Below are 24,445 nucleotides of genomic sequence, written 5' to 3'. Positions count from 1 at the left end.
CATACGTTTTACTTGCCCGACATCGTATCGTCGTCCGATACCAATGTCGGATCGGTTAATGTGAAAACGCTCTTATGTGTTGGTTTTAGCCGGTTCTTAAATTGATTCGAATTCAGTGCTGGACTACAAGTTCTGGTAGTTTATTCCATGCCTTAACCAATCAGTTATCGGAATTTCTGGAAAATTCACAAATACATATGTATGTATACTTATAGGAAATTTAAGAAACGAAGTTTTCAATCCCCATACAAAATTGTGAGAAGTTTCCGAAATTTCCCATTTTCCTATATGAAAAGTTTCCTATATGGAAAGTTTTTGGCAAATCAGCAAAACAGAACTAGTGATGTCCTGTCACACCAAAATCAAGACAGTCTGTACTAGCGACCCAACCCGGTTTCGCACGGTTACAATTTTTCAAATAACCTTACCAACTTACAAAACCCAAGACGCAAAAAAGAGTTACTTTTATAAGTTTGACGCCATTTCTGTCCATGGACCGATTTTGATGAGGTTTTTTTACGTGACAGCGAGTTTCCTGAAAGTGGTTGTTAGCTATGTCTGATAAAACTAAGTTCAGCCGTTTTCGAGATATTTAACTTTGAAATGACAATGTTGGGGGTTTGTCAACTTTTATAAGTTAGATAAGTTATCAAAATCCATACTAATATTTATAAATGCGAAAATTTGTGTTTGTGTGTTTATATGTTTGTCCGTCTTTCACTTCGAAACGGAGCGACGGATCGACGTGATTTTTAGCATAGAGATAATTTTTTTTTCCGGAAAAATGCACAGTTCCCGAGGGAACAGCGCGCGCCTCCGCTGTCAGTGTGTTTCTAGCTTAAAAGGTCTTGTCTTGACAGACAGACGGACGGACGGACAACGCGTGCGAAGCCACGGGTAAACACAAGTTTTATAATGCGAGCTTAAGTAGTATTATCTTGTTTAATGTTTATTATATTATTATATGGTGCTCAATACAAAATAAGTCATTGTTTGTATTGTAAAGCTTGATTTCTTTCTTTATTCAAAGACTAAATACACTATAGCAATGGGCGGACACTTCGGATGCGCGTGCGGCTGTATTGTCGTCTCGGAATATAGCTACGTCTGTGCAAGAGATGTTTGTTATTATTAAAAAAAAAACCGGCGAAGTTCGAGTCGGACTCGCGCACGAAGGGTTCCGTAATTATCTATACAATATTAGACACTAGCAAAAAAAAATTGTTGTTTGGAGCCCCCTTAAATATTTATTTTACGTTAATTAAATTATTTATTTTTAAATTGATTATGCAACTAAATATTCTGTGAATATTTCAAGCGTCTACCGGTTGCCGTTATTAATGTCTAAGCAAAAAACGGCGAAAAAGGGGGGAGCCACCTTAAATATTAATTTTATTCATTTGTTTGTTTGTTTGTTTTATTCGACTGGATGGCAAACCAGCAAGTGGGTCTCCTTATGGTAAGAGATCACCACCGCCCATAAACATCTGCAACACCAGGGGTATTGCAGATGCGTTGCCAACCTAGAGACCCAAGATGGGATACCTCAAGTTTCACCGGCTGTCTTGCTCTTTTATTAGTATTTGTTGTAAAAGCGGCCACTGAACTGTATAATTATCACGGTTCATGAGAGACAGCCTGGTGACAGACGGACGGACAGACGGACAGCGGAGTCTTAGTAATAGGGTTCCGTTTTAACCCTTTGAATACGGAACCCTAAAAAAAGGTGATGGAAACACAAATTGCCTTAACTCGAAAAATTTATAGGTCACTTCTAGCTGCCCTAGAAACTTAATATTTTGTATTAAGTTAGGTACTCGTATAGCACAATCAATAAGAAAAACCTGAAAATATTTTTATTTTTCATATCTGACTGTGTCATAGAACCATCTAAAATGACCCCACACTGCGTACATTTCGCTTAGGGGCTCTGCTAACACTGGATATTCATATACCTACAAATTTGTACGGAACCCTCGATGCGCGAGTCCGGCTCGCACTTAGTTGGATTTTGAATGGTCCGTAGACTGCCGACTGCGTCCCGCGCCATCGAGCGCAAATAATCGACTCGTTCACAATCGATTATTGGACATTAATCGGTTATAACTCGATTTATAGCTGGCTTGATATCATTTTTAACCCCCGACGCAAAAAGAGGCGTGTTATAAGTTTGACCGCTATGTGTGTCTGTGTGTATGTCTGTGGCACCGTAGCTCTTAAATTCGAATGCGGCATTTTTTATTTGAAATCAGGTTTTTAAGCGATGGTTCTTAGACATCTTTCATCAAAATGAACATGAACTTTCGAGTGACAAAGCTTTTTGTTGGTTAGGTTATTTGCAATCAATTCTTCATGTAAGTAGCTGTGTGTAGTCATTAACTTGTCTCTCGTGTCACTACACTACCTATACCGAGTGTTACATATAAACATGTCGTCAACGTAGATGCTTTGGCTTTCTCGCGGTGGGCGGCGCTGTTTCGTCAGCTGATTGTGCGCATGCTAATGCGCGTGCGCGGGCGGCACGCACTTCATTGAGAGGCCTGTGGGGCATTTCACGAAGCTACAAGTTTCAATTTACAAGCGGTAGTTCTCTTTTCAATGCATACTGTTAAACAAGGACTACCGCTTGTGAATTGAAACTTGTAGCTTCGTAAAATAGGGCTAAGGGCGCTTTTTAAATCACACATGTAATAAGTTTTTGCTAGAACTTCAAACCGACTTCAAAAAAGGAGGAGGTTCTATGTTCCAATGTTTATTCTGTCCCGTCATTTTCCCGTTGTTTACATTATATTTAGGGCGTTTATTCCTGCTGAGCTGGCAACGTTGCATTTTTGTTAGTTTTTCTCGATAATTCTTAAAGTTGCATGAAAATTTAAAATGTTTTCTGATGAACACTTGTTAATATATTAGTTAATGTATCTAATAATTTTTCGTGATAGACTTTTATATTCCTTAAAAACGAATTAATGTTTAAGACCGGTTACCCGGGGATCATGTCATCAAAATCCCATCCCATTCAGTCATCATCATCCCAGCCTAAAACATCACACTGCTGGGCACAGGCCTCCTCTCAGAATGTGAGGGCTTGGGCCGTAGTTCCCACGCGGTCCCAGTACGGATTGGGAGCTTCACACACCATTGAATTGCTTCGCAGGTTGCGCAGGTTTCCTCACGATGTTTCTTTCACCGTAAAGCTCGTGGCAACCAGTGGGCCCCATTCAATATTATCCACAAAGCAACAGACTGGCATCTGTTAAACGAAATTAAAATGTTTGGTGTTATTTTGTTACGAAATTAGCTCGTCATGTTTTTGACGGCCGAAAACGAGTTTCATTCAATCTTGTTTTCTTCATTAACATTAATTAGCTGTTTCTCTCTTTCACAGGTTGGCAGGCGAGTGAGACAAAAAAATCGACCGTCCCAGTGTATGTTCCGTGTCTAATGTTAGTATTATTTTGTGAAACAGTGCGCTAGGTTCTGTGTAAAATGCTCAAATATTTAATTTTCTTATGCAAAGCTCAATTAAAACCAGTTCCTCGCGATGGCTAGTGAGTTTAATTCGTCCAAAGTGTGAATTGACGTGCTTTTTACCAATTATTAGTTTATAATTAGTTGTACGAAACATACCTAGTGTTAGAGTGAAACAGAAAAATTAATCGGTGATGTTGAAAGTGCATTGATATAAGCGCCATCTATCGTGGAGTAGCGATGCTGAGATAATGGAGGCGGGTTTTATCCCGGCGAGCGCGCTCGGCGGCGGGGCGCCTCCTCCGCCTGCCACAGTGATGGCGCCACCGGCAAACGTGGTGCGCGCTCCTGGCCTGAAGCGTGGGAAAACTGAAGAAGCCATTTCTGATCGGGTGAGTTTATTTAATAAAAACCTTTATAATTTCAGCAACATAAATTTTGAACACGTAAGTTAAATCTTTCTTTGGAGTTGTGGAACAAGCAAGAAATGAGTTTAGTAGTTTATCTACTCACCAATAGATGTCGCTAGTGATTACTAATGAAGAGAATGAAATGACTATAAAAGTAAATTGTTTTCGTTTACAAGATAAAGTTTTTTTGTTTCATTTTAAACAAAAACAAAATTTACCCTTTCGATCAATCTCTTCGTGCGCCAGAATAATAACTAAAAATCTGTTTAAACTCGATGACACTTGTACTAAATTCTGCACCTTATTTTCAACGAACATTTTCTAAAGAGCTCTTTCACAGTGCCCTACAAACTTACTGTTGCCGGCAGCTATGGCGCTACGCGCGTATTTATTTAACAATTTTATATGGAGCATATTAGTTCGAGATTTTACCACCAGCATTTTTAAAATTGTTGAAAGTTGGAGTGCTCTTGAACTGCTTGCTTTGAGCATTGAGATGAGAGGAGAGGTATTACGTAGAACATTTTAAACGTACATTTCGATGTTTTCTCAGTTTGACAACCACTTCATAACGTCTGAGGGCTGGGAAATAAACACCTCTTTAGCTGTTTTTGACCTACACTATAATCTTGTCCGTTTCTTTTTATTAATATCTCTGTTGCCCGCGACTCCGTCCGCATTGAATTCGTTTATCGCCATCCCGCAGGAACTATGCTATTTTCTGGGATAAAATCTATCCTAGTCCTTCTCTGGAACTCAAACTATCTGTATACCGAATTTCATCTAAATCGGTTCAGTGGTTTGGACGTGAAGACATAACAAACATTTATAATAGTAGTGGGAAGTGGGATAATATAGTGGGATATTCTGAAAACAGTATAAAATTGTCTTTTACCCCCTAGAACGAAGTTTGTTCTCTCTCATTTTAAACTCCGACGCAAAAATAGGTGGTTACTTAAAAAAGTTGAAAAATTCTGTCATTGTTAAATGGTTTTTCAAAGTTTAATATCTCAAAAATTGCTGAACCGATTTTTATCACACATAGCTTAGAACCATCGCAAGGAAACTCGATTTCACTTAAAAAATCGCATCGAAATCAGTCTTTCTGTTTGATAGCTACGCATCGAAATCAGTCTTTCTGTTTGATAGCTACAATGCCGCAGACAGACAGACAGACATGGACGTCAAACTTATAATCCCCTTCTTTACGCGTCGAGGATTAAAAATAGAATGTCTCATTCATGTAGGTATTTCTCGGGTAATGCCCGACATGTTTCGGACTCTACTTGTGATAGTAGTAATTGTGCAACAGTGCTGGCGGGCAGTTCTCGTTGGCTGTCCGTTCGAGCACACACTATTGAATTGCTTCGCAGGTTGCGCAGGTTTCCTCACAATGTTGACAAAGGACACAATAAAAAAAAATTTTTTAGAGGTACCTTCGAGCTTTATTTCTGACCGTACACTTTGTTGACTGTACATGCATTGTACTGCACTACATATGTAAATTTCAAGTCCCTGGAAGTGGGTTAAAGAGTTCTTAGATTTGATCCAAATGTGACACAACAACTTAATTAAAAACCTATAAAAATCTAAATAGATGCAACATGTAACTATGGATTCAAGATAAAAAATCAAATCAGATGATAATTGAATTTTAATAGATCATCATAATTTTGAAAGAAAGAAAAGAATCTACCTAGTTGTTTTAACGTTTTAGCAAAAAAAAAAGACAGCGAAAGCATGGTAGGTAGAAATTATTAAAACATTAAAAATAACTTTTAAACTCAACGCTTAGCAGATCCAAACGAGATTACACCCTAATCTAGTTATCTGGGCCTCATATCATTATGCTAAACTAAACTATGAACTTCCGAACAACACCCCACTACTTTAACCAAAGTAAAATCTTATTTAGTACGAACCCGCGCGTCGGCGGCGGTGGACGTCGGCCATTTTGTTATTTTACGCGCCATTTCTAACGTCAAACGTCATTGTGCCAGTGCGAGTGCCAGTGTCTGTGTCGTGTTGAAATTAAAAAGTTATAGTGAGATGAATGCGTGCGAAAGTTGCGTAAGTTTGCGCGTCGGTTTGTCTTAGAGGAAGACTTGGTATGGGTATGAGATGATTTCGTTTCTTCCCGTCTTAAATAAACTATTGAAAAAAAAATTGGCTGTATGGCTTTAAATCTTCGTCTTTTTCGCAGTGAAAAAAAAAACAAAGTTAGGAAGTTGGTGGTTGGTGTGCTGTAATGTTTCATTTATGAAATACCTTTTCTAGGATAACTTTCTTGAACACTTATTAATGTTTCAATGGCAACTCGCCCGGTCTTCGCATGGATACAACTTTGAAATAACCTAACCATAAAAATTTCATTTTTAATACAAGATTTTTTTTTTGACTGTACTTGCATTGTCTCCCAAACTACATTTGCATACCAAAGTTCAAGTCGATGCTATTAACCGTCGAAGAGTTCCGTCCTGCGGAGACGATCCTGTCTGGACTACCAGGATGTCACTACCATAATATTGTATTGTCACGCGATTTACATAAGTATTCCAAATTTCAAGTCAATCCGACTACAGGAAGTTGGTCGAATTTAACTTGCAAAAGTAAAAGCTTGCAATAAAAAAAGCAAAAAATAAAAAAAGTCAAAGCCAAATTTCACATTTTCATTTCCCTTGCCCTAAAACTACACTCGCGCAAAGCCGGGGCGCGTCGCTAGCTATATGAACCTTCTTCTTGAACGACTTTATCTCTATTGATGGAAGCAGCATTAAGTTAAGATCCATTGCCAGTGGCGTAGCTAGGTAACCTAGGGCCCTGGGGCAAATAAAAAAATGGGGCCCACTGCTATCAAAACTGGTAAGGTTTTTTGAAGTAAATACTTTAAAAATGCTAAGCAACTTTATCATCAGCTATAAAGCAGAATTTCGAGGGCCCCCTGAGCTTGAGGGCCCCGGGGCACTGCCCCGCCTAGCCCCTTGGTAGCTACGCCACTGTCCATTGCGTAATTAAAACATCTAAGGCCTAGGCGTGCATTTCCGCTCTATCACATCACCTTTAGATAGCAGTCAGTAGAGGAACACGCACTTCTGAATACATTGAAAGCTTGTGATCTAGCCATTTGGATTATTATAATGTACCTACCTACATAACATACATACAGAGGAACAGATGGTGGAAAGCGACTTTGTTTTATTAAGTACTACATATTATATCGTAGTTTGTCAACTTATGTGTGAACGTGTTCTACCTCTATCTGCGGTAAACATCATTCACAAAAGTCCAAAATACGGATATTACACGTTGTTTTGTGCGACTAATGTTACGATTGAATAAATTACAAAACAGACTAATAGTTTGTTCACAGGTGATTATGATAATATCATTAAATATTTCGTTTTTAATGTAAGCATTTTTGTTGACTTTACTTTTCAATCCGACACAAAACGAGGGTTGTTATTTTGACGACCAATTTCAATGCGGTTTTTGTAAGCGAAGCGAGTCTGCTTGTGGCAGTTCTTAGCTGTGTTTCATTAGAATTGATTCAGGCATTTTTGAGATATTCAACTTTGAAATGACTATGTCGGGGTTTTTCGATTGTTCTCGCATTGATATCCAGTCACTGGAAATGGGTTTATTAATTGAGACTTTCAAGATTTGCTAAAATAAAAGCTGCTGAAAACAATTTTGTAACTTAACTAAGACAGGGGCTGTTTCACCACCTATTAATTAATTTTATTTGACGGATAAATGTGATGCCGTCTCCGTCTATTCGAACAAAACAAACAGAGACGGCATCACATTTATCCGTCAAATAAATTTTATCAATGGATGGTGAAACAGAGGGTTAGTCTATTTAAATTTATAACCAAGATTATCTCATCAACTAGAACTAGAATCTAGTTATTAGATCATTATCAGACCTCCTACGATGGATATAGTATTATTAAAAATAACCAACTTACACCTTTTATGACAGATTATATCTTAATAAGCTCTTCAAGGTCGAAAAACATGACGATATTTATTATTATTCAATACCGCAGCCCGCTGTTGGTTGGTACATAAACATACGTTTACTCGGTACATGGTAAAATAGGTATTCAAACTACATAGATCTCCAAATCAGTTGCTTTTACCTTTTTCGCAGTCTTTTTTTGTAAAAATATTAGTTCTTCTTTTCCAAATATACAATTTTACTCGCAAATGTGATGAAAAACATTATATGTCGCACGGGCGGTACTAGAATTACGAACATCGACTCATTAAAAGCCCTCAGTGTTCGACTTCGGGCTTCTAGTAGACTCTCGTTCGTAATTCCTTATTTACCGCCCTTAAGACACAATGTACTATTCCGATCTGACCCGATGCGAGCCGTTTGGTGGAAGTCATGCTTTAGGCGCTAAATGATCATATCATGTCATACTTTATTTCGCAGTGCGCCGACGCACGCCCACGCGCATGGACTCTGCTACAATTGAACGGAAAAGTTCAATTAGAGGGTATCCAGAACAATCGCTGCTAGAATGAGATAAATCTTTAAAAAGTATAACTGACCGATTTACGGACTGTAAGCGGTTTGCTTCATCTTTCATAATGCGAACTGCTAAGGAATAGAATTCGCTCCCATCCAGGGATACAGACATCCCACCCCTCCCCCACATATGCCCATGTATTTTATGGACGGCGCAAAAAATCTAACTAGGCGTCCATAGGCTGAACCAATGTTTGTATGTTAATTTGTTCGCGTAGCCTAAAACAGATTACCACATATGCTTCTTTCTCTTTCACCTACACTACACAATTATTGGTGTATGTGACACACCTACAGCGACCTTGGATGTAGCTTTCAGGCGCGGCCACATGCAGTCGCTCGACGCTCGTTTCCAACGTCAAATCTGGTCACGTGACATTTAGCGATAAAGCTGAAAATGTTGAGCTTTGTCGCTGAAAAAAAAACCTCTTCAATTCCGGAAAAACACTGTTATTTTTTTTCATTCACTCCAATTTCTTTTATTTGTACCACTGCCACGACTGCTACTAAATGGGAAGAAATCAGCTTCCAAGACCAAGACCATTCCTGCAAGCAGCCAACTTATCGCTGCTGCTCGGCGCGGCGACTTGACGCTGCTTTTTTGAGTCGCGGGAAATTCTAAATGGGGTCACGTGACTAGATTTATCGCTGGAAACGAGCGTCGAGCGACTGCATGTGGCCGCACCTTGCCACTGACGCGTTGTAGGCTGATCAGTCAGTCATTATTCTTAAACACAAGTAAAATTTGTTTATCTATGTACAAGTATATTAATGATTAGTATTGCAAACGAAAAAAAACTAAGTAATGGAAATTCAAAATTCATTAAATTCAACATTCATTTTAAAGTTGAATATGTACAGTCACCAGCATTAATATCTGACACGTCCTTCCGGCCCTAGAAATAGAGTAATATCAGATATTGGTGCTGGTGACTGTACCTATTTCGCAAACGAATCACTGCATCGAAACATTGTCTTTACCACCGTAATGATGTAAAAATACCCATCCGAGTATACCACACACAAAAAAACACTTCCAGTTTTTACCCGACTGCCCGAAGAAGGCTTATGTTTTTAGCACTAATAATCTCTAAGGCTAAGCTAAGCGGATGGACGGACAGACAGAGATGGAGAAACTATAAGGGTTTTGGCTAAGGAACCCTAATAAAATATGGTAGTAGTCTAGTACTAAACAATCTTTGTTCTTAGCCCTTTGCATGCAAATGCACAATAGCACTGATTTTTATGGCCTATGGCCGGCAGCGTATGCTGTACGTAAATATAAGTATCTGGTAGATATAGTGTTGTTAATTTAAACATGACATCACGTTAGCTAGAGCGCAAATAAGATAGGAGATGGAATACGCGGTCTAAGCCGCGCTAACATGTTTCTAATGCGTTAGCACAACCTAGATTATGTGATCTTTGCTAATAGGTATTATAAATACGAAAGTATGTTTGTTAGGCTTTCACGCTTAAAGTACCCATAGAATAGTGATGAAATTTGGTTTGGACATAGTTTAAGATCCTGAGAATGACATAAGTTGAGTTTCTTGCCGGATTCTTTTGAGCAGAGGTTTTGCCGAACCGGTGGTAGATTTTTTTTTGACATTCATAAGTGCTTGTTATAGCCTAAATTGAATAAAGATATTTTGACTTTGACTTTGACTTTGACCCTTAGTTTAAGTTATCGCTTACAAAATACGTCTCGATCGCGTTCGCGTTAAAATCTCAATTTATATGGAAACACGAACGGTACGTTCGCGATTACGTGTTTCCATACAAAGTGAGAGTTTAACGCGAACGCGATCGAGACGTATTTTGTAACCGATAACTTACACTAAGGGACTGGAAATAGAAAATTCTAGAAATAGGAAATTCACAGTACCCGCGGGCGCACGACATACGAATGCGTTGCAACCAACTAACGAAAATAATTGTTGATCGCGACTTTTTTCTACAAAGGATTCGTCAATCGCTATCAGCGGGAACTGTTAAATTTTCCGGGATAAAAAGCATCCTGTGTCTTTTTTATTCCCCTGAATGGCAAGCGAGCAAGTGGGTCTCCTGATGGTAAGAGATCACCACCGCCCATAAACATCTGCAACACATCTGTATTGCAGATGAGTTGCCAACCTAGAGGCCTAAGATGGGATACCTCAAGTGCCAGTAGTAATTTCACTGGCTTCCTTACTCTCCACGCCGAAACACAACAGTGCAAGCACTGCTGCTTCACGGCAGGATTAGCGAGCAGGGTGGTGGTAGCAATCCGGGCGGACCTTGCACAAGGTCCTACCACCTGCAACCTGTAACCTGTGTGTTAGCCCAAGTTAAAAACTATCAGTGTGGCAAATTTCATCCAAACCCTTCCGAGCCGTTTTTGCGTGATGAACATCTAAACTTTCGCTTTGAGGTATATTATTAGTAGGGAGTATGATTCGTTAGTTTTTCAATCAGGATGGAACCCCTTCCTTTACATTTTTGTTGCTCTTTGATTGACTTCCGACAAGGATGTTTATTACCGCTATCTGTGGCACTTCCTAGCTGCCAACCTAACGCGCGGGAATGCGCCTGACACCAAGTAAGGCAAATGGCGCCAAATCGAGATTACTAATGCGGCAAGATAAATAAGGTGTACGGCAGTAAGGCATGATTTGTAATGACTATGATCAGCTTTAATGTATTTTATATACTCTGAACATAATGCGTTAGTTAGTTACGTGTTTATTATTATTTGGCTCTCCATCAGACGACGATTTTGCCAGTGTCCAGTAGCTTATGTCGTTCAGTAGAAAAATTCTAGAAAACTAAATATGAAAGGTGGTGGATGAATCCTAACCTTGGACCTTAAACGAGATTTAAACATAGTGGGTAGGTGATTAAATGAAGTTGTCAAATTGACGTCTGTCAGTCTGTGGCCACAGATGCAAAATATTGACTGGATTGATTGTCTTATTAATAAAGAAACATAATGTATCCAAACACGTTTGGGTAAAAACGTATCATTCAGCTAAAACTGCAAGAAGATAGACAAAACTCACAAAAGCGGGAAGTCGTGTTTCAGCTTCTAAAATCTTTCTTCGCTAAACAATTTTTAACTTTACTGAATTACTTACAATTTCAATTCAAACAGAATACAACAAGCAACGATCGTTGGCATACAATCACAAAAACAATTATTAGTAAAAAAAAACACGTCAGTTGGCAAAAACATAGATAAAACACACAAGCACTTTAACTTCGGCTTTCCCATTAGCTCTATTATATCTATTAAATCTCTATAGTTATTGGAAAAAAAACTTTCATCTTTTCGGAATTGGCAGCATTCCCAACAAATTCAAACAGAACAAGCAAACACTTAATAGTTATTCGCTAACGCTCGTTGGCAATCAATTACAATTGTAATTACACTAAATTGAATACCATACCATAATCACCTTTTTGTTTACATTTTTTTTCTTCACATGTTTCGACATACTTAATCTGTATTCCCCGACCTTGGCTGAATGGCTGGACGACCTTCGGCGTGCCTTAGACTAAACCCACGACGCGAAAAAAATTTGGTCATCGCCATAAACGCGACGAGCTTTCAATGTTATGCTCTCCGGGTCATTATGTAAAACTATATGTTTATAAGTGTTCATTTTTATTCATTTAATGGTTTGAAAAGCTATTATTACTATTAGGAATGTGGATTTAATATTTAAGATCGCTGGACTGGCTGGAGCTCACTTGTCCAACGACACATTTTAGAAGTATGTTTCATACTCGTACCGTACCACAGATTAGTAATAGTAAGTACAGCATGAGTATAGTTCCTCTCTGTTTGTTTTGTCCGAATAAACAGAGACGACATTGCATAGGTACTGTAGGAACTAGGCTGTATACCGCTGGCAGGTGGTAAAACTGACCACCTGGCAGGTTAGATTAACCTAGTTTTGTATAAAGGGATAGGTTTTTTTTATATTGTGTTTCTAGAATATAACTTTAAAACAGATTGACAGCGGTATACATGCCGGAGCGCAGATTGCTCCCGATAGCCTAAGCGGCTGGTGCCATTCTATGTAAATGTATTTATAAGTTCCACAATAAATCTAAATAATTGAAAAACAACGTTATTATTTAATAGTTTAAAGTCACGCGCGTTGATCCCCAGTACCTAAGCTCTCACCAAGTTACAGACCCCACAAGTGGTGGAGGTGCGGGGTACTTTTTATGTTTTAGCTATCGCTTCAGAGGACGACGGAGTGCCGCAGCGATTCCAGCGGTATACAGCCTAGTTCCTACAGTACATAGTCACAGATAGGTACTAATACTCTTTGATTGTCACATAAGATTTATCAATGAGTGGTAAAACCACAGATAAAACAGGCTCTTAATGTCAAAGACAAAGAAAAAAAGAAAGAAAGCCATAACACAAGCCGTCCATGCCCTTTCGTCCTGTAGGTTTTTCTTTATCGCTCCAATTTCTAAGGTGGGACAATGAGAAGTTATCTCATAGCCATTCGTTACTTATTTAGTTAGAACTGACGTCATTATTTGTTCCGTCGTAACTGTGTCACTCCTAACAAATAAACCACTGTTTAAAAATTTATGAATCAGTTCTAATTTTAGCAGAAAGTGGTTATTAGGGTTCCGTACCTCAAAAGCAAAAAAACGCAACGCTTATAGTATATAGGATTACGTTGTTGTCCGTCCGTCTGTCTATCGAGATCCTTCCTAAGATGAAGATAAAGATTTAGGTCCAGTTGAAATTAAAACCATACTCAGGTATAGAGTCCCTTGAATGAAGCTGTAAACTAACCTGACCAACAAAAAGTTGGAAAACCCCCGACTCTGTCACTTCAAAGTTCAATATCTCAAAAACGGCTGAACCGATTTTGATGAAACATGTCTAAGAACCATTGGTAGAAAACCTGCTTTCAAATAAAAAACTGCATTCAAATCGGTCCACCCGTTTAAGAGGTACGGTGCCACAGACAGACAAACAGACAGACAGACACACATAGCGATCAAACTTATAACACCCCTCTTTTTGCGTCGGGGATTAAAAATCAAGCTTCTTTCCGTACAAATTGCCTTAACCGAACAATTTATAGGGTACTTCCGGTTGTCCTAACGATTGTAACGAGTTTAAAGTATAACAATGAACTGTTAATAACCCCTAAGATCAAATTACGTATTGGATGTAATGTAATGTTAACAATTTTTTTATCAAAAAATGTAACTGTGTTAACCACTCTTTACATCGATTATTATTAACCACTTACTGTGGAGGGACGCATATATGTTTGCTTACTATAAATACAAAACTCGGCACAATAACAAAAAACCGGCCAAGAGCGTGTCGGACACGCCCGAAATAGGGTTCCGTAGCCATTACGAAAAAAATTAGTAATATTTTTCTAAGGATTTCGTATTAATCTACCATAGTTTAGGTATATTTTATACCTTAGGCTGATATTTGCTCTAAAACTACTAATAATTCTCAAGCAAACTTAGCCGTTATAGTTTTCCTTGAAAGTTTGATATACTTACTACCATTCTGAATTTTTTAAATTTTTTCCACCCGCCGTTTGTTTTTAGAGGGGGGGGGGGGACGCTCCATTTTAATGAAAATTTGCACTTTAAAGTTGAATATTCCGCAAACAAATCACTGAATCGAAAAATCGTCTTAGCACGCTGTGGACATAAACAACTCAGTAATTAAAAAGTTTCTCAGCTGTAAAATTCCATAGGAAATATTTACAAATGAAGCAGCAAATCTCATTGATTTACTTAAATATAAGGCAATAACTCAGTTCCTGGACAGAGAATAAAAACAAATCTATAATTAAACCAATAATTGCGTACCACAGCCACAGATACAGATAGCATACTTTCTAAGCTAAACCCGGAGACATGCGATGTTTCGTGTCCGAAAGAAATTTAATGTCAGTAATTGTCTATGGCTTTTTAGTATGTAAAATCTACGCTATAATTTAAATTTCAGTAATTCATTACAAATACTTCATTTTTTTCCTCTCTTTTAAGCGTAACTAATTAAGTTACAATAGCTTGATAGCAAAGCAACTGATGAAGCAGCAGGAGAAATCTTCAACAAATTAACATCCCCATACCAAGAAAAGCAGTATTTTTTGTAAAATGTGACTGTAGCTGACAATTTACTAGGAGGTACTACTAAAAAGCAAAAATAAAAAAGATAAACTTCTCCTTTACCTATTATTTATTATTATCTTTCGTGTATTGAACAAATTAGGACTTTCAATTGCATTACTGCCAACCTACTGCCAACATAAAGAAACAAAACAATAAAACTGCCGCATCCGCGAACGTGCCGCGAACGCTTCATGCATTGAACCTTTACAATGGAATGTTATTTCAAATTCAAACAGTTCGGAACTAGTAGTACAAATATTTCACGACCCTGGCTTTTGTACTGCAAAGGAACTTAAACCAAGACCCCATTCCAATAAGGTCGACTAATTTAAACATTTCAACATTGTCGTGAAACAGGTTTGCTATGTGCATAGATAAGACATGAGGTGACCTCTGTACCTACACGAGCAAGTTTCGTAGACTTTAAGGCTATAGTTTTAGAACCCATTTTAAAATGGCTGGGTATCCATGGACTTGGGTAAACTGTGGCACAGGTCATGGTTGCATACAGCGCCACGAGCTTTTTAAAAATAGTGGTCAAATTTAAAACTATATTGACACCCAAATGGCATAGCGGAGCGAAGGTAAAAGTAAAACGCGTAAAATCAGACCAACCGACCGTATTTGTCGAAATATATATCAAATATTTGTGTCTGACCTATTTATGCCCCGGTGCTGGCCACAGGCCTCCTCTTAGAATGAAAAAGCTTGCTCTGTGGGTTCCCAGGCGGGCCCAGTGCGGATTGTGAACTTCTCACACACCATTGAATTCTTCAGGTGTATGCGTACGTGCATGTTTCTTCACGATGTTTCCCTTCACTGGAAAAACAGCTGTATGGCGTCCAGATTGTTAAAATCGACATTCGACCGTTTCATCACTGTCCAATATCAACAAACCATAAATCGTTATCAAAAAACTGTAAAAAGAACGTGTTGATATTTTTAATGTCCCATTTCGCACCAATTTGCTATAAATTTTCCGGTCCTTCGCAACAACGCGGTTTGCCTACAAAAATAAGCAACAGAAACATTAACAAATCTTCAATTATAAACTTTATGCTTCGAACTTTAGGGTTCACTTAACAGTATCACGAAGTAAACTTAACCTCTTTATAATTTGCTCGTCAACTTTACGATACATTCAATCACAGCGTGCCTTATAAAACACCTTCAATTTACAAACTTATAATTTACCGGTGGCCAAGTTGTGAACTAATGCCGTAATGTGGTTTGACTTACTATTTGACAGCTACAGCGCGATGACAGCGCCACCGCTGGTTGCAAAAGTAAGTGTGCTGTCATAAATGCCTTAGGTATGTCAAATGAAATCCAATATGGCTCTACGATACGATTTCCCGCGAACGCGAGGTATTTCCGGTTGCTAAGATGGCGGTGCTTCCGTTGCCGTACATGGAAGTTAACTGTTTCGATCGACGCAAGAATAGATGTGTTTATTTTAGTTACCGTTGCCTACACTGCCTACACTTTTCCGGGGTAAAAATAAGTATAATTGTAAAAATCGCCTTACATTATACTTCGTTTTGGTACAATCGAGTTTATAAACTTGAGCAAAATTTTGATCAAAAATATCTAAAACACGACTCTGTTGTTAACGGCGTAGAAGCGTGTTCAGATATTTTTGATCAAATTTTATGCTCACAAGTTTATGAACTCGACTGTTGTAGGTACAGAGGCACACGGTAGGTACCTAAAGGTGTAGGTCTAACAAATTTTGACATATGAAGTCATCCATAAATTACGTCGTCACACATTTATGAAGGGGGGAGTCAGGCGGTTCGTGACACAAGAACAATATAATTGCAAACATAGCAATACATATGTGACAAGGGGGGAGGGGGCTGATAAAAGCGGTGAACATTGATGTGACTATTATGGATGGCCCCTATGAGGTACACAAATGAGGGCTATCGTTTTTTGTCTTTCTAGATGGCGCCACTGTTGCGTGAGGTTTTTAAGTGTGGCTTTCAAAGTCTGTTATTACGGGCGTGAAAACAAAGTTTAGATTAAAATCATATTTAATACACCTTAAAACCGTACCATAAAAATATCGAGCAACAGTGTTGCGTAGTCCCGTTTTGTTCGGAAAAAAGGGAGGACAAAAGTTTTCAAAAGACAAAACTGTTTCAAAACACAGACATTAATTGCCCCGTAACGCATAATTGCCATAATTAATTTCAGGTAATGCAATTTATTCACTAAAATATTCTAATTACAAATAAACCCGCGTAGCTCACCCAAAACTATGAGATTTGACATTTCGGAGACCACACGCTACACTAGCGCCTCTAGCGGCGAATTCATACGCGATAGCCCTCATTAGATTCGTCAAAACTGTCGGAGTGACATGTGTCATAGGGTAAGGTCACCGTATTATGCCATCCGTAAGAGGAACGTGTCAGACGGAGTGTCAAACGGAATGTCAAACGCATACGTGACGACACGCGACCGCGACGGTTGGTTACGAAACGTGTTAGTGGGCGTAGTCCTATACTTTTCGATACAAAGAATATATTTCTGCCTGTCACGTTGCTGTTACGGTCATGGTGTGATACGGTCGGAGCTTCCCCGCTTTCCTGCTCGCGCTCGTTTCTCCACCCGGCTTCCCGGTTTTGTATGAATATTTGAGCAATTATCAACTCCCTGTCTACTAAAGGGGAGCGGAGACTTTATGCAATGAGGGCTATCGCGTATGAATTTTCCACTAGAGGCGCTAGTGTAGCGTGAGGTCTCCGAAATGTCAAATCTCATAGTTTTTGGGTGAGCTACGCGGGTTTATTTATAATTAGAATAATTTTGTGAATATTTTGCAATATCTGAAATTAATTATGGCAAATATACGTTCCGGGGCAATGAATGTCTGTGTTTTGAGACAGTTTTGTCTTTCGGAAACCTTTGTCCTCCCTTTTTTCCGAACAAAACGGGGACTATGGAACACTGTGGCATGCTCGATATTTTTATGGTACGGTTTTTAGGTGTATTAAATATGATTTTAATCTAAACTTTGTTTTCACGCCCGTAATAACAGACCTTGAAAGCCATACTTAAAAACCTCACGCAACAGTGCGCCATCTAGTGAGACAAAAAACGATAGCCCTCATTCTATTGCTAGCCGGCCTAAACCTGTGTTATCCTTAACTTCTACACTCTATTAAATTGATTGTGACAGTAAAAGTGCATGTGTGCTGATCTGTGCGTCTCGTGTCATATTTCATACAACTTTCCACGCGATCGCGAGAAAAGACGTTTTCACCGGCGCGAATCGGTAATAACCGGTGTTTACCGGATATCACAGGTATTCGGGGTTCATTAACATAACATAAGCATAAGCAGCATAAGCATAAGTTTTATTCAATTGTATTTATTACTAACTCAATGATCCAAGTTGGTCGAAAAATAAATTATTATTATTATTAAGCTTTTGACTTTGTAGTGCAATGAAAACTGCGAATTTGAATTGTGCAGTTCTTCCGGGATAAAAAAATGTTAAATTAGAAAAGTTGAATAAATCGTCATCAAGTCATCAGTTTCATTTATTTAAATTTTGACATGTACTTATAACCCAAACCTTGGCTTATAGGTGATACTTGGTCATTCGGTTATAGCACTATAGGTAGGTACTGTGTTATAATCTTACGCTGCGCTCACAATGGTGAAATGCAAGTATACTAAAGGAGCGGCCACACCGCTGCTTTGCTTAAGAGCTATATAGGCCTGGTGACAGACGGCGGAAGCGGAGTCTTAGTAACTTATACAACTAGCAATCACGGCTCCTGATTAGAGTCACCACCGCCATAAACATCTGACAGACAAACGCGTTGCCAACTAGAGCATAAGAGATACCTCCGTGCCAGTAAAGGGCCGTTTTTAGGGTTGAGTCAAAATGGCAAAAACGGAATCCTTATAGTTTCGCCATGTCTGTCTGTCTGTCTGTCCGTCCGAGGCTTTGCTCAGGGACTATCAATGCTAGAAAGCTGTTATTTATATAAGTAAGATATATAATTAAGCTATGCCGATAAAATGGTACAATTAAAAACTAAAAAAAGTTTTTTTTATGGTACCTCCCATAGATGTAAAGTGTGGGTGTTTTTTTTTTCTCATCCAACCCTATAGTGTGGAATATCGTTGGATAGGTATTTTGAAATCATTAGGGGTTTGCTAAGACAATTTTTCGATTCAGTGATTTGTTTCCGAAATATTCAACTTTAAAGTGCACATTTTCATTAAAATAGGACGTCCCCCCCTCTAAAATCTAAAACGGTGGGTGGAAAAATTTTAAAAAATTCAGGATGGTAGTAAGTATATCAAACTTTTAAGGAAAACTATAACAGCTAAGTTTGCTTGAGAATTATTAGTACTTTAAGAGTAAATAGCAGCCTAAGGTATAAAATATACCTAAACTTGGATGACTCCGTATAAAATACAAAATCCTTAGAAAAACTTAATTTTTTCGTAATGGCTACGGAACCCTATTTTGGGCGTGTCCGACACGCTTGAGGCCGGTTTTACCTTTTGTGGTAGGGAACCCTAAAAACGGTGGCGGTACGGAATCGCAGCGACGCATTGTGTGCGCACCGTTATTATTGCAGCGGCGTCATCGCTCCTTTATGCTGAACTCACACTGGTGATAAGCCAACGTTTTCCCCACATAGTATTTATTGCCTTTGACTGTACGAAACCCTCGTTGCGCGAGCACGACCCATTTTTTAAAAGTTTTTGACTGAACTATACGTACGGTCTCCATTGTCGATGCTTCACAAGTAGCATGCTTTTAGCTCCTAAGTCCCGTTTGGCGGCGCACAATAGCGGTGTGCAGCCGCTTTCGACTAAAACACCGGTTCTTAAGCCTGTCCATAGGCAACCTAACACAGAACGATAGGTACCTTGACGAGTTCGTATGTGGCACTTGGTGCAATGAGTTGGTGGCACCCTGTCTCCCCTTTGCTGTCCTCATCAAGATATTTCTTGATAATCATCATCATCATGTCAGCCGAAAGACGTCCACTGCTGGACATAGGCCTCTCCCAAGGCTCTCCACTCAGACCGGTCTTGTGCTTTCCGCATCCACCGCGACTCCCGCGATCTTAACCAGGTCGTCGCTCCATCTTGTTGGAGGCAACGACAGCTCGTCTCCCGGTCCGCGGACGCCATTCGAGAACCTTCTGACCCCATCGGCCATCAGTTTCGCAATTCTTCGGGCTATGTCGGTAACCTTAGTTCTACTGCGGATATCTCTTGATAAGTGCGGAAAATGCTGACTGCGACAGGGTTCCGAGTGTCGCGTCAAAGTCAAAGTCAAAATATCTTTATTCAATTTAGGCTATAACAAGCACTTATGAATGTCAAAAAAAATCTACCACCGGTCCGGAAAAACCTCTGTTGAGAAGAATCCGGCAAGAAACTCAACGAGGTATATTTTTTTAAATGAGATTTACAATATTATTAAATGATACCTATACATCACAAGTATTTAACACAACTTTATTTTTAACACAGCCAGCGTACCAGTGTTAGTAAGATAACGTTATTTTTTTAAACACACACACACACACACACACACACACACACACACACACACACTGTATTCCCAAATGGGGTAGGCAGAGCACACGAAACGTTACCGCTTCGGAGCCACTTTTAGCAATTTTAGGTTAAAGTTTGACAAAAACGGTACAATAGTGACAGGTTGCTAGCCTGTCGCCTACGGTATACCTTAACCTATATCCTCAGTCGCCTCTTACGACATCCACGGAAGAAATGGAGAGGTGTTATTCTTACCCGACACCACACGGGTATTTTTTTAATGTTTGAAGAATTTAAAGTAGGTATAATTTATTTACTAAGTGTGTGTTCACTTTAGTTAAAAGTGTGGAGAGATTCAGTATACAGATAGTTTCAGTCCGGGGGAAGGACAACGGATAGTTTTTATCCCGGAAAATGGCATAGTTCCCAGGTGATAGGGATAAACGAATTCTGCACCCTGTCGTTCTTCGAATACGGAACCCTAAAAATAACGTCTCGTAATTTCCAAGCTTCAACCTCCGTGCTCTCGCTAGTCTAGTCTCTGTCGGCGCATGCGCAGGGCTTCCACTTTCTCTCTCTAATAACTTTCTAGCTCAGTTTAGCCCTCGAGCGCTAACATCAGAGCAACATAGCGGACGCCGATTGTAATAAGAACAATAAAATTATAACCTAAGTCAGTAAAGTTCATACCCCCGACATAGTCATTTCTAAGTTTAGTATCTCAAAAACCGGCCAATAGTGTCGGACACGCCCGGGATAGGGTCCCGTAGCCATTAAGAAAAAATCAAATAATATTTTTAAGGATTTCGTATTGTGCACGGAATCTTCCAAGTTTAAGTATATTTTTATACCTTAGGGTCCTTAGGCTACTATTTTCTCTTAGACCACAGACAGACACACAGTTACACATAGCGGTCAAACTTATAACACCCCTATTTTTGCGTCGGGGGTAAAAAAAAGAGGATTTTTAGGGCCTGTTACACCATTCATTGATAAATTTTATGTGACGGATAAACTGCTATCAAATAAAAAAACCGCATAATCGGTCCACCCGTTTAAGAGCTACGGTGCCACAGACAGACACACACACAGACGCACATAGCGGTCAAACTTATAACATCCGTCTTTTTGCGTCGGGGGTTAAAAACGGTTAGAGACGGCATCACAGATATCTGTCACATAAGATTGTATGAGTGGTGAAGCAGGCGCTTTAATGTATTTTCATAATATATTCGTTTTTTTTTTCGCCCAGACGGTAGCGAGGCGTTGGGCGGATTTAATTGAGCGTTAACGGCCGATAAAAAACGCGTTAAATAACGTTAATAAGCCGACCTTGGTCACGCTGGGAGGCTAGGAGGCTACTTAAGAGCGGAGGCTTAATTACCGGCAGATTAACATGTTAGATGTTCTAATGAGATAATAACCTAACCATAAAAAATTCATTTTTAATACAAGCTTTTTTGCTGACTTTTTTTGTATTATTTCCCAATTACATTTGCAAACTAAATTTTTCATGCTAAAACTTTTAAGAGTTTTTTGAAGACTTTTTGCTGAGACTACCATTGTCACTACTACATTGTCATATTTCATTGATTTTCACGATTAATAATTCCAAATTTCAAGTCAGTCTGACTACTGGAAGTTGGTCAAATTTAACTTGTAAGATCTGATTACAGATAGACAGACAGACAACGGGACAGGTGAAACTAAATAAAATCTTGTAAAAACATCAAGTTAAGTCTATCTCATCAAAAAAACCCCGATTCTGTCACTTCAAAGTTCAATATCTCAAAAACGGCTAAACCGATTTTGATGAAACATGTCTGAGAACCATCGCTAGAAAACCTGATTAAAAAAACCATTCAAATCGGTCCACCCGTTTAAGAGCTACGGTGCCACAGACAGACAGACACACGTAGCGGTCAAACTTATAACACCTCTCTTAAAAACATAAATGTGGAATGAGAGCCAAGTTCAATATTAAGAATATGCGTCGTTGTTAACTTCGCCGACAAAAGAATAGAGATATGTAGGCGCCAAGTTATTTTGCTTGGGATGTAATGCAAGTTCGAATTAAATGAAATGAATGCAGGTTTCTATGGGCAGTGGTGTTCTCTTACCATCAGGAGACCCACTTGCTCGTTTGCCATCCAGTCGAATAAAAAAAATAAAAAATTGTTAATGGTGGTTTTCCATCAAGACTTCACATGGTTCGTTTTTAACAATAAACCAAATTTTAAATAAAAAGTGACAGGCAAATATAATATTTTATAGTCTGTGCGTAAAATCTAGCCAAGTCAAATCTTGATACATACCTAGTTTGTCCCTTAATACTTATAGCTCCAACTGTCAGCATTAGCAGCGGTAGAGTTAAAAAAATAACCCCATGTCAAAGTTGTTCAAAGAAGTGGTTTGGTTGTTTCCATACCACGCGAAAATTCTTGACTTTGATTTTTGAAATATTTTTGTTTTAAACCACGGGCGACCTCAGCTTTTTATTTTACGGTTTAATTATTAAATTGTGCTTGTCAAACAAATGTAAACAACTTAATAAGTCTTCCCACTGTTCCCACGAGGCAGCCGTGAACTCGCGCATTGTTAATTAAAAGCCTGAATTAGTAACTGTCAAATTACTAGACAAACTTACCCATGCAGTTAACCCCGGCGCTACCTTAAACGATGTTAATCTAAATGTTATACGAAAATTTTAGTTCTAATTTTGACCACGCGCACTTGGTAATTTCTGTGCGACGAAACCGTCAGATGGTAAAATACAAAAGAAACGTTCCGTGAATTGGGGGAAAAACAACTCTATATTCTACGCTGTAAGGACTTTGACGAGTGTATAGGTTATAGCTTCACACACAGTATCTCGATATCGCATATCGCATCGGTAGAAAGTGGCGTTGTGGCGCGAAATTTGAAATCAGAACGCGAATGAGCGTATGACAGATTGAACTTTTAAATCATTTTAGAATGAGGTGGCTAAGGTCGATGACATTCAGCCATTATGTACATGGTTTCTAAGTTAAATAAACAAGCTACGCGTTATACCTAAGAAAGTTTCAGACCGGTATCAGAAAAAATGTTTACAATGTAAAGAAATTTATGTTTAGCCGGCAAGCGAGTAGGGTTTTTTTTTATAATATATACATGTAGGTATATTCTTTAACTTAGTTATTTTTAAGGATAGTTTTTTATTTCAATTGTACCATTACAATAATGCATATTATACAATAAAGTAACTGCTCATTATTAGTTTTTTTTTTGTAAAGGCGAAGATTTTAGCAATACAGCCAACAGGCTTTCAACCACGTACCATCAGCCAAATAAGTGGTCTATCAATTTTGAAACAAGTTCCTATCAAATGAATATGTCGCTAAAGTCGAACTTTCAAGTTGACAGACACGTCTATTGGCTGGCATATTGTTTTATGACATGCAAACGATTATCTACTTTAAGGTGGTAGACCACATGTTTGGTTGATGGTACAAATTTATATGCGCGTAGGTGTCAAAATTATCTGACAGCTACATTTTAATTAAAATCAGAGTCTTAAGCCATACAGCCACATCTGTCAAATTTGTGCAAATAGATTTTATTTTTCAGTTAAAATACAATAGAGAAGTGTCAAAAATTACTGAAAAATATCGCAGTCATATTTCAATTTGTCTTACCCTACCAAATACAGTGACAAGCATAAGTGCTCTGGATGTTCAGAAGCTAAGTCAGTGAAATGTCAAAGTGACAGTCTTGGCTATACAGGGTGTGTGTGAAGTGTTGCCAGTGTATACAGCGTGTATGTAAGATGCGAGCATGGCGTACATCGGCCCGAGACACAGCGCGCCCGTTGTGCGGGACAGCCTGCACTCGCCCGCGTATGAGGTAAGGACGGAGGACCTAATGAAAAATAGTATTTTATGCAACTGTATCGTAATAGGGGTCCTTAAAACACGAGTGTGGGTTTATGATAGGGTCACATGAGTGTTTTAAGGCCTAATTACGTACAGTTGCATACAATATTTTATCTATCATGTGTTCAAGAACCATTGAGAATGACCTGCATTAACGAGAACTAGGTAGGTATGTCCACAGAGTACCTTTTTTACATACTGGGTATGTCTGCTCCACGAGCTGCGCCCGCTGCGCGCGTGACGACCTGCTGCTGCACACAGGCACACAGACACACCGACACACATAGCGGTCAAACTTATAACACCCCTCTTTTTGCGTCGGGGGTTAAAAAATGAGTGTTATTATAAGTGTGACGCCGGTTTGTCTGTTGTAGCTCTCAAACGGATGGATGGATTTTGATGTTTTTTTTTAGTTG

At 38.9% G+C, this 24,445-nt stretch overlaps 1 protein-coding gene across 1 annotated transcript in view; it reads left to right on the top strand.

Moving 5' to 3' along the window:
• The window catches only part of Wdr62 (WD repeat domain 62), a gene marked incomplete in the record, with an annotated part of 170,398 nt that overhangs the window by 37,274 nt on the left and 108,679 nt on the right, over nucleotides 1-24,445 (top strand). Inside the window, 1 exon segment of the mRNA XM_074109234.1 lies at nucleotides 3,386-3,860. Within this exon segment, the coding sequence (XP_073965335.1) occupies nucleotides 3,720-3,860 (141 nt within the window).

The sequence above is a fragment of the Choristoneura fumiferana genome, chromosome 28 (assembly GCF_025370935.1).
Source record: "Choristoneura fumiferana chromosome 28, NRCan_CFum_1, whole genome shotgun sequence".
In the NCBI taxonomy this organism is placed as follows: Eukaryota; Metazoa; Arthropoda; class Insecta; order Lepidoptera; family Tortricidae; genus Choristoneura; species Choristoneura fumiferana.
Note: the sequence above shows the minus strand (reverse complement) of the source record. Positions and strands in the feature narration are given on the sequence as shown.